The 10,655-nt window shown below is 34.5% G+C and overlaps 1 protein-coding gene across 1 annotated transcript in view; it reads left to right on the top strand.

Annotated features, from left to right (window-relative positions):
- Nucleotides 1-9,936, top strand: part of LOC110023922 (lon protease homolog 2, peroxisomal) — a 20,816-nt gene extending 10,880 nt beyond the window's left edge. The window contains exons 9-17 of the mRNA XM_020723579.1: nucleotides 3,317-3,518; nucleotides 3,629-3,835; nucleotides 5,014-5,144; nucleotides 5,307-5,520; nucleotides 6,769-7,068; nucleotides 7,436-7,630; nucleotides 8,398-8,643; nucleotides 8,960-9,061; nucleotides 9,543-9,936. Of these exons, the coding sequence (XP_020579238.1) occupies nucleotides 3,317-3,518; nucleotides 3,629-3,835; nucleotides 5,014-5,144; nucleotides 5,307-5,520; nucleotides 6,769-7,068; nucleotides 7,436-7,630; nucleotides 8,398-8,643; nucleotides 8,960-9,061; nucleotides 9,543-9,626 (1,681 nt within the window). The 3' untranslated portion in view covers nucleotides 9,627-9,936. The remainder of the gene's footprint in view (nucleotides 1-3,316; nucleotides 3,519-3,628; nucleotides 3,836-5,013; nucleotides 5,145-5,306; nucleotides 5,521-6,768; nucleotides 7,069-7,435; nucleotides 7,631-8,397; nucleotides 8,644-8,959; nucleotides 9,062-9,542) is intronic.
- The last annotated feature ends 719 nt before the right edge of the window (nucleotides 9,937-10,655 follow it).

Genomic DNA, 10,655 nt, shown 5'->3' with positions numbered 1-10,655 from the left:
TTTTTTATAAAAAGAATTTATAGGGCTAAACATAATTAAAAAATTTTACCTTCTAACAACTACTGTTGTACATAAAATTTGTCAGCACTGATCTTAAAGAGATCAAACAAAAAAGTATAGTGAAGGCTGACTCGCTACTAAGGTTCTGTTTGAGGCAGTTGCAACTGATTGAAAAGCTTCAGGAGAAACTATTGTTCAAGAAGCTGCCGTAACTTTTATAAATTTATTTTATTTTCAAAAATTCAAAACACAGTTTTTTGGCAAACACCTCACTTCAACAGCTCATATTGAAAAAGCAGCTTTCTACCACATAAATTTTTGAAAAGCAATAAGAAATCAATTCCTCAATTAGAATTGTGGTGACGGTTTGAAAAACATAACAGACAAAAAACTGTCCCAAACAAACCCTAAGAGATTGTGAGGCCCACTTGATCAAGCAAGTAATGCATAAGGGTCAAGCCAATAAGGCCAAAATTGACCAGAGCATGAGGCAAACAACAAAATTATTAGATGATCCGGGCATGGGTCATTCGGCAAAAATGAGACAAAAGAACATCCGAGCCAACTACTAAAAGAAAGCCGACCTGATACAATGGCCTACCCTCCAGTTGATTTAATCCGAGAGAAGATCTAGTTCTACCATGTCTCCAATCATCTCATGAACGCCCTAAAGGCTTCTCATTAGGAATCGAGGATTGAAATTCAAGCTAGATCAACCGATCGATTCATGTTGAATAAGATCAGCTAACCGAGTTTATCTCGTTGACCCAAAATAAGTTAAACTTAGTCGGTCGGGCCAAAAAGTAGCCGAACGATGAGCTCATACATGTAAAATACCATAAACGTCATAATTCAGATCACTTTCAAGCATGAATTCAAGCATGAACAAAGATGGAATATCATCATTGCACCATCCTCTATAAATATTGGAAACATTTTATGAATAAGACACAATTGATTGCGGTTCATTTACACTCAATTCATTGGGTGTGATTCACGAACAAATCATAATTAAACAATACTCATTATCTTTTAACTTAATATCCCTCCTTCTTAGACTGGTAAGGGATACGTTGTTCTAGTTTAGCTAGTTATTTATTCGATATTTATTTTGCTTAAATTTTAATTGCTTATAATGGATCTAAAGAGCATAAGTGTTATTATCACTCACACAATAGAAGTTTCGAGAACAACTATAGAAGTGTACATGCCCAAGGGGTCCTTGCTCCTCTATTCACGTCATGTTGATTTTACTCAACCCGCCGAGGCTATCATAGCACTTCCTATTAATATATTGACTCTTGTGCAAAAAATGATACATAATATCACACATGCATTACAATCTAACATTGCAGCTCAAATCTCACAGGCAATTCAACCTACCCAACAAGTTGTGCAACCAACACCACCTGTAGCTCAACCTGTAGCATTTGTTGCCACCGTGGAGGCTCAACCTAACCAATCAGTAGTGATAGCAAATGAGATTATCATGAAACGAGTGATGAACTAATTTCTGAATGTACACCCTCTTATTTTCAATGGCCAGTGTGCCCAATCGAGTTAGATGTCTGGTTTCATTACATCAAGAAGAGCTCATTACTAAATTCTAGTTATGTGATGGAGCTAACGATTAGTGGGAGAGTCGCTATTGCAATACTTTGGACCAGACACGATAATTCCTTAAACATATTTTTAGACAATTTTTGGAGCAATATTTCCCTATGATGGATCGTATCAAGTTGATGAAGAATTAAGATAAGTGGAGCAAAAATCAAAGAATGTTAATGATTACGAGACCCAATTTGTAAGAATTACAATTAATTTTAATTTAAAATAAAGTAAAAGCTATTAGTTGATCTGCTTCTACTTAATCATCATGTACTATAAAATTAGCATATTAAAACCAATCATATTTACAATAAACAATTTAAAAAAATATATTTATTTTTTACATTAAAAGAATATTGTTTTAAGTTAACATCATCTAATCAAGTCGTTCATTAATAAGGCCAAAAGATTATTTACAATAAACAATTTTAAAAAATATATATTTTTTTACATTAAAAGAATATTGTTTCAAGTTAACATCAACTAATCAAGTCGTTCATTAATAAGGCCAAAAGATTAGGATAGTTGGAATATCTCAAAATCATGTAATTTATTAATAACATCTTCTTCTAGATTTCTATATCATTAATAAGGCCAAAAGATTAGGATATGTCAAGGACAATTTACACACATACCTGTCAATTCCTATGTATTTACACATCTACCTATGCATGAAAATGTATAATTCACTTTTAAAGTTCAAATAGTGTTATTTCTTTTTTTATGTGATATGAAATATTTGTGAAGTTAGATGCGCAAATAAATAAGATGTGGGTGGTTTGTATGTCACTCACCATTGCTATAATACTTACTATCCCTGCTGTTAATGCGTTTACAACAATTATCCTCGTCAATATTGTCGAAAAAAATTTAACGATCGCTTCGTCGCGTCGCATAATACAAAGGGTCCAACCCATCTCACTCAATTTAACGATCTTAAGAAGACTATTTGAATACTTCATCAATGACAAACATCTTTCTGAGCTTCTTGGATTGTTTCTTTCCTTGGATCTACTGTTTTTATCTCTAATGATAAATGATGGATTCTATATCAAGGTTCGTCTTCTAATATGGTAAATACATTATACACACAAGCAAGTATCGTATCATCACATCTGCTCTACTACATGTCATTGTTGTTGATGGTCTCTGTGTCGTCGTCGCCGCATTGCTGCCCATGCACAGCCTAAGGGTCCGTTTGGGGCAGCTTGTGCGTTTCAGGATAAGCTGCTTATCCTGAAACGCTGCCCGCGGGCCGGCCGCAGTGGTCGACCCGCGGCCCGCATTTAGTGTAAAAACCCAAACAAAGTTTCGGATAAGCTGGCGAAACTTGCAAACCAAACGGTACAGGAGCATTTTCAAAACGCCGCCCACACTTATAAGCTGCCCCATTTGAGTGATATGTATATAAATATGAATTTTTTTGTGTTCCTTGTATATCTCAACGGAATGATATTATTAATACATAAAACATCATTAACTTATGCTGTGCCATGTGTGTAAATGCCCCTAATTTTAAATATGCACACGAGAAGCTTCTACATTTTTATACTCAGAGAAAAATACATCAAAGTCTTATTATCTCAATTAACTAAGTTGATCTAATGTTGAATTAAAAGTTTAACCCAGCAGGAATTTCCTTAAATTTGGAGCATTATCAATCCGAAGCTGCTTCCTATAGATTCTTACTTAAATTTTAATCTTTTAGACGGCTGAAGAAAATGCAACCTCAGCAGCCCGGTTACAGTGGTTCGCGTGTTTACCTTGAACTTCTTGCTGATCTTCCATGGGAGAAGGTCACGGAAGAACATGAGATTGATCTTAAAGCTGCCAAGGAGCAGCTCGATTGTGATCATTACGGTCTAGCCAAAGTCAAACAACGCATTATCGAGTATTTGGCTGTTCGTAAGGTTGGGTTAACATTCGTGATTTCAGTTTCGACTAGATGAAGATTATAAGGTTTGTTTTTTTCTTACTTAATCGACCCACTTTTCTTGTTCATGCAACAACAAAAATGCAGCTCAAACCAGATGCTCGAGGTCCTGTGCTTTGTTTTGTCGGACCACCTGGCGTTGGGAAGACGTCTTTGGCTTCGTCAATCGCCTCTGCTTTAAACAGAAAATTTGTACGGATATCTCTTGGCGGCGTGAAGGACGAAGCGGATATTAGAGGGCATCGTAGGACTTATATTGGAAGCATGCCGGGGCGTCTTATTGAAGGATTGAAGGTGAGCAACATTGCATTATTATAGAACTTATTTGAATTCTATGGTTGTTTATTTGTGCTTAATGCTTTAAATGTCTTTCTAGTTGGTCTTTGTAGTTGTAATTAGTAATTTGTGAAAAGTTTTGCAGATTCATATTTTTGATAATGTAATTATTACAAGTTGATAGTTTTGTTGTGTACTTTAATATTAGGATTGGGTGTTATTTTGATAAATTTGCAAGATATAGATATTGCGTGTAAAATTGCCTTATGCTAAGAAAGGTAGAGGTAGAGCTACATAGATTCGGGCATGTTGTATAAAAAAATGATCTGAACTTATTAGAATTAAATGAAAATATGACGCTCAGAGGAGAAAAATGATTCATGTAAATGGCCCCACTTTGTGGGATTAAAAGCTTGTTGTTGTTGTGCTATATAAAATTGCCACATAATTTGAAAGTTTCTCACCCACGTGTTCTCATAATTTTTTTAATCACTTTTTTAAGCAATATGAAGTTTTTTTTTCTAAATTTCAACATTTTATTTTTTAGAATTTCCGCTAAATAAAAATATGACACCCAGTGGTGAAAAATGATTCATGTAATCAACTAAAATCTTGTTTTTGTATTAAAATTGGTACATAAATTGAAAGTTTCTCACCAAGTGTTCTCATAATTTCTTAAATCACTCTTTTAAGACATAAAAAGTTTTTTTTTTCTAAATTTCAACATTTTTTTTTAGAATTTTCCGCTAAGTTAAACCATGTTCCAAGGTTCCGAATTTCAGTCAGTCCATGAAAAAAAAAGATCAAACCTGTTTTAGTTTTGTTGCAACTTCAAATAAGGTTGACAAAGAGGAATAAAGTGGCTCTTAAACTGTTCTCCTTTTAGAAAAATTGCTGCTTTTAATCTTTGAGGCATTTACATACATAAAACACAATTTTTCTGCATTTACTTATCTCGCACGTAAACTTTCATATTTACACACATAGCACTCAAATCTTTAATTTCACATAAAAAATAGCACTATAATGACTTTTTAAAAGTTAATACACCTTTTCATGCTTAGGTTTTAAGCACCAAAGTGTTGTGTATGTAAATATGAAAAGTTTTGGTTTGAGATATAGAATTGTTTTCTAGGCATGTAAATTTCTCTTAATCTTTCCCTTTAATAATCATGATGTTTTTTTTTTAATTGCAGAGAGTGGGTGTCAGCAATCCTGTGATGCTGCTCGATGAAATTGATAAGACAGGTTCAGATATCCGTGGAGATCCAGCTTCGGCGCTGCTCGAAGTTCTAGACCCCGAGCAGAATGGAACATTCAATGATCAGTATCCCTTCACAATTTTATTCTAGGAAACATTTTTTTCTTTTCATATTTATAGTTCATTAATATTAGGATATTAATGAGGATTTTTGTTAAAAATTACTGAATAGCAGCTTGCAACTTATCTCAGCATTGCTAAGTCACTTCCTTAATGCATTACTAACAGCTATTTGAATGTTCCGTTCGATTTGTCGAAGGTTATTTTTATTGCGACGGCAAATAGGAGTCAACCAATACCTCCTCCACTTCTAGACCGAATGGAAGTCATTGAGCTTCCCGGATATATGCCGGAAGAAAAACTGAGAATAGCAACAAAGCATTTGATTCCAAGAGTTATTGATCAACACGGGCTAAGTCCCAGTTTCCTTCAAATTCCAGAGGTATTCAATTTATATTTTTTTTTCTATATTTCCTAAGGGCTTATTTTTGTTTTTTACTTTTATTTTTTAAAAAAAGTTTTTTTAATGTATTTTTATTTTTTGTTTGTGAAATAAACACTCAAAATAATTCTTAGGTGTTTTGCATATTTTTAAAAAAATCATACCTTAGTCAATTGGTCAAACATGTTCTGTTTCAAGTCAAACCATAAACCCAACAAAAAAAAAAGAAAAAAAAAAGAAAAAAATAGAACAGCGTTCACAAACGGCTACTAAACTGCTAATAAGGTTTGCATGAATCAGGATTTTTAACACACCTTGTTGCACTCAATAGGAATGCATGAACAAGGATTTTATTAAGTTGAATTAAATAGTTTGTAGAAGCCTAGTCATGATGTAGTCATCAGCATCATCATTAGCCTTCTCCAACTATCTTTGATCGGTTTTATGTGTCCTTATTTTTATTCTTTCTTGTTGAGTGCTAATGAAGGTGTTTTATTCTCTGCTATGTTGTAGAAATTTCGGTTACCTTGCTTTTTGAGAAATTTTTAGAAAAAAAATACAGTTGGAAAGAGTATTGCTAGTTTGATATTTTTAATGAGTCGATCTATAGTTGATATGATGAAATTCTTTGGTATATTTTACTATGTGATGGTTTTCAAAATAAAAAATAAAAAAAATGAAATAATTCTGGTAACAGCCACTTTTCTCTCACTTTTGCACTGCCTCTTTTTTTATCTTCGGTTTCCTTCTTTTCAGTCGTGCCGCCCACCTTGTACCTCAGCATCAAGGAAATAATGTTTTTAATGCATTTACATACATACCACACAATTCTTATGTATTTTCATGTCAACACTTAAACATTCATATTTACATGCATAACACTCCAATCATTAACAACACATCACAAATGCCACCATCACATCCTTTTTAAAGTGAAATACACCTTTTTGTGCATAGGCTTATGCAACCAAGGTAAAAATCAAACTTTGGGTGTTAGATATGTAAATATATAAGAATTTTGTGGTATGTATGTAAATTTCTCCCATGCAAGACGTAAGGGGTCTTATTTAAAAGTTTCCTAATATAGCATCATTGTAAAAAATTGATTATTGTTGTTACACTCCAACTGGCTGTTTGCTTTATATGTTACATGCATTGGCATCCATAATTTTTAGTGAGTATGACTTTTTCTATTCATTAAATCTCCAAGTTTTAAGCTTCAATTTTTTTCTTTTTCGTTGTGTTTAGGACACGGTGAAACTTATAATTCAAAGGTATACCCGAGAAGCTGGTGTTCGGAGTCTCGAGCGATGTTTAGCTTCCTTGGCTCGAGCTGCTGCCGTGAAAATGGCCGAACAAGAATGCATAATCCAAGTTGGCAAAAATGCGCATCAGCCCACAACTTCGTTGTTGGACACGAGACTTGTTGATTCAGCTGAAGTCGAAATGGAAGTCATTCCCATGGATTCCAGGCATGATGAGACTGATGCTTTCACGAGCACATCAACACTCATCGTCGACGAGTCTATACTCGAGAAAGTGCTTGGGGTTATAATATCTTACTTTCGCTATTTAATTCTTATTGAATTTCAAATTGTTAAAGTTTGTGTTAATGAGGTCTTACTAAGTCTCATTAATAAAATTAGATGAGAAGTGTTAAAAAGGTCCCTTGCCTTTTTGTTGATGTTCCTTTTAGTTTCAAAGTTTATAAAGAGTCATTAGCCTCCATACTGTTTGAATAGGGGCTAAAATATTCATCTTTGGGGGCTATTTCAGCCCATATTGAAGGAGTCGAGGGATTAATTTGACACTATTGATTTTGAGGCTAAAATTGCCCCATGTAAAAGTCAAGGGACTATTTTAACACTATCATAAAAATAGTTTTACGTTTATTAAATGTGTTTGTAATTTATAGCCTCCGAGGTTTGACAATGGAGAAGCCGCGGAACGGGTATCAAGCCCAGGGGTTTCGGTGGGACTTGTGTGGACTTCTTTTGGAGGAGAGGTTCAGTTTATTGAGGCGACAACAATGGTTGGGAAAGGAGATTTACATCTCACCGGACAGCTCGGTGATGTCATCAAAGAATCCGCACAAATAGCACTCACTTGGGTATTTCCCACGATGCAATCTACACCATTCATTTAAACTTTAACATTCCATATTCCAACAATTAGTCAAGTTTATTTCAACTATTTTGTGAGTTTTAGTATGTGTAGTTATGGACTCTATTATCCACACATAACGAACTCGAAGTTGTGAAAATCAAACCGGAAGAAGAGGTTCAAGGTTCAATGTCTCTATTGGGGCTGAACCGGAGACTCAACTGGATGTCGTAACAAATAATAAATTTATTTTAATATAATTAAAATAATATAATAATGATATAATGATATTATTTTTTTATCAATTTAATAAACAATATTCAATTTAAGATATTTCATTTTTGAAAATTTTGAATAATATTATAAATAAAAATATAAGAAATGACATTTTCGCTATTTTAATTTAAATATTTTAGTTCTAGTCCTTCAATCAAAATCAAAATGTTAAAATTGGTCAATTTTAAAACTTAAAAAACTGGACTAGTTCCCCGGTTCTGACATGTTCAGCCTAGTTCTAACCGAATCAATCCCGACTCTATGCATAAATGCTTTTGAGTTTGGAACGAACCAGTTAAACCGGCCCATCCGGTTCGTTTTTTAAAACTCTCTACCTAAGCTGTCTGCTACCTATAATTTCTTCACTCTATGGCATCACAAGGGTTGAATTCTCCAAAATGTTGAATCTCCTGAATCACAAGCTTGCCATTTTTTAAGGAGATGGCGCTTCCATCTTTCATTTTCAGCCTTTTCAATCTCTTTTCATGAAATTTTCAGGTGAGAGCCAGAGCTGCAGATCTTAAACTATCACCTGCTGCTGAAATTAATTTTCTTGAAAATCGAGATATACATATACACTTCCCTGCCGGCGCCGTACCAAAGGATGGACCATCGGCTGGAATAACTCTAGTTACTTCTCTTGTTTCACTCTTCAGTCGAAGGAAAGTTAGGGCAGACACAGCAATGACTGGGGAGATGACTCTAAGGGGCCTCGTATTGCCAGTTGGTGGTATCAAAGATAAGGTAAGACCTCTGTATTTATTTTGTGGGGATATTTATATACATACCACATCAAAAATTACAATCATTATATTTCTAAAAGTGAAATGCACCTTTTCATGCATAAGTTTCACCAAGGTCTAAACATGAAATAAACATTTTCATTCATACGTTTCACCAATGTATTATAAGTGTAAATGTCAAACTTTTGGGGTTAGATCTGTAAATACATAAGAATTATGTGGCACCTATATAAATTTCCACATTTTTCTAAGCGAAAAAGCGTATACTATTATAAAAGCTTTCAACGTTAATAGATTTCTTGTTATTTTTGAATTAGGTTTTAGCAGCCCATCGTTATGGGATCAAGAGAGTAATTTTGCCGGATCGAAACATGAAGGATTTGGTTGAGGTTCCATCAGCTGTTCTTGCTGATCTCGAGGTAATTGATTCCATCCAATCTGTTCAAGATGTATTTCCTTATCACAGTTTTTTTTAAGCTTTTAAACAATGTTATTGCTAATTGGTTGCAAACTTAGTGGTGTGCCGCCCTCTATTATTATTTAAGGAAATTTCCATCTGAGCACACCATTTCTATTTATTTACATATCTCAAACCCAAGCTTTTGCTTTAAACCTATGCATGAAAAGATGTATTTCACTTCAAAAAATGGTAGTAGTGTTTTTTTCTTATGTGATATTAATGATTTGAATGCTATGTGTGTAAATATAAAAGCTTAGGTTTTGCATCGAACTGACCCTAAATACATACAAAATTACTTGCAAAAAGCCATAATTTAATGATTTTTAATGAAAAATAAAAGAAGGAAAATTTTCTTTAAGCCCCTCAACTGAATCTTACTTCTGTGCGGTGAATTCTGATGAACATTGATGAATTGATCAATATGTCTATATAATTTGCAGATTCTGTTTGCAAAGAGAATGGATGATGTGTTAGAATTTGCTTTTGAAGGTGGATGCCCTTGGAGACAATATGCCAAACTATAGTTATACCTAATCTTTCTACTTCCTTCAAAACTGCAGACATAAATTTCTATCAGAGAGACGGAAGAATCAGTATATAAATGTTATGGTATGGAGGCAGAGGTTTCATTTATGATGAGGTTTATTTGGTTTAATTTAGCACTGTATATTATGCTAAATAAAACTCTCAATGATAAAATGTTGTAAAGCCGAGGGTGTTTTTGCTCTTATTTTTATTTTTATAATCTGTTAAATATGTTAGGCTTATGTACATAGGGTTGTATGAGAAATTATATGTAATTCTGTTTTAATTATGGAATTAATGTTTACTCTACTGTTATTCATGTTATTATTATTATTATTATTATTATAAGTTTCAAGTGACGTGTTAGATTCCATTTGTGCCCAGCTTTGAAACCGGCTCGTGGCTCGTTGCATATGATTTCAAGCCAATTTGGATCAAAATTGAATCGAGTTCAATCTAGCTTGAATTGAAATTGAGCTGACTTGAAACTTGGCTGAGCGGGCTCGAAAATTTTGAGCTGGCTTGAGATTTAGTGTTCGTTTGCTTCAGCGGAAGGAGTGCGATGCTGGGGCTGGTGGTCATTTGTGATGGCTTCCCAAGCATGCATCCCCGCGATGCTGGGGCTGGCCACGAATCGTGGTCATTTGTGATGGCTTCCCAAGCATGCATCCCGCCATTTTGGCTAAACGCAGGCCGCAGATCGAATCCTGCGGCTCACGTTTGAACGATGGCTTATTACGATGGTCACCCTTCGTCGCTCTTGCCCTAATTCTCGTTCCTTGGTTACTTTCATCGCTAAGTTTTTCCCCGTTTGAGATGGTTATACATCGCAATGTGCATCATTGCGGTCTGTAACACCCTTGATCTCTGGTTCCTCCATGCTTTGGCATTTGAGCTCGATTCCATCATTAAAAACCAAACACATAAGAGGGAAATGTTTTGAAAAAGGGCAATAAGTACATCGGAAGCAGCCAAGGACCTTGAAGGTAGTGTTGAGGTTGTTCATCTTTCCGTTTGGTATTGTGGTC

Source organism: Phalaenopsis equestris, unplaced genomic scaffold (assembly GCF_001263595.1).
Source record: "Phalaenopsis equestris unplaced genomic scaffold, ASM126359v1 Scaffold000236, whole genome shotgun sequence".
NCBI classification, from domain to species: domain Eukaryota; kingdom Viridiplantae; phylum Streptophyta; class Magnoliopsida; order Asparagales; family Orchidaceae; genus Phalaenopsis; species Phalaenopsis equestris.
Note: the sequence above shows the minus strand (reverse complement) of the source record. Positions and strands in the feature narration are given on the sequence as shown.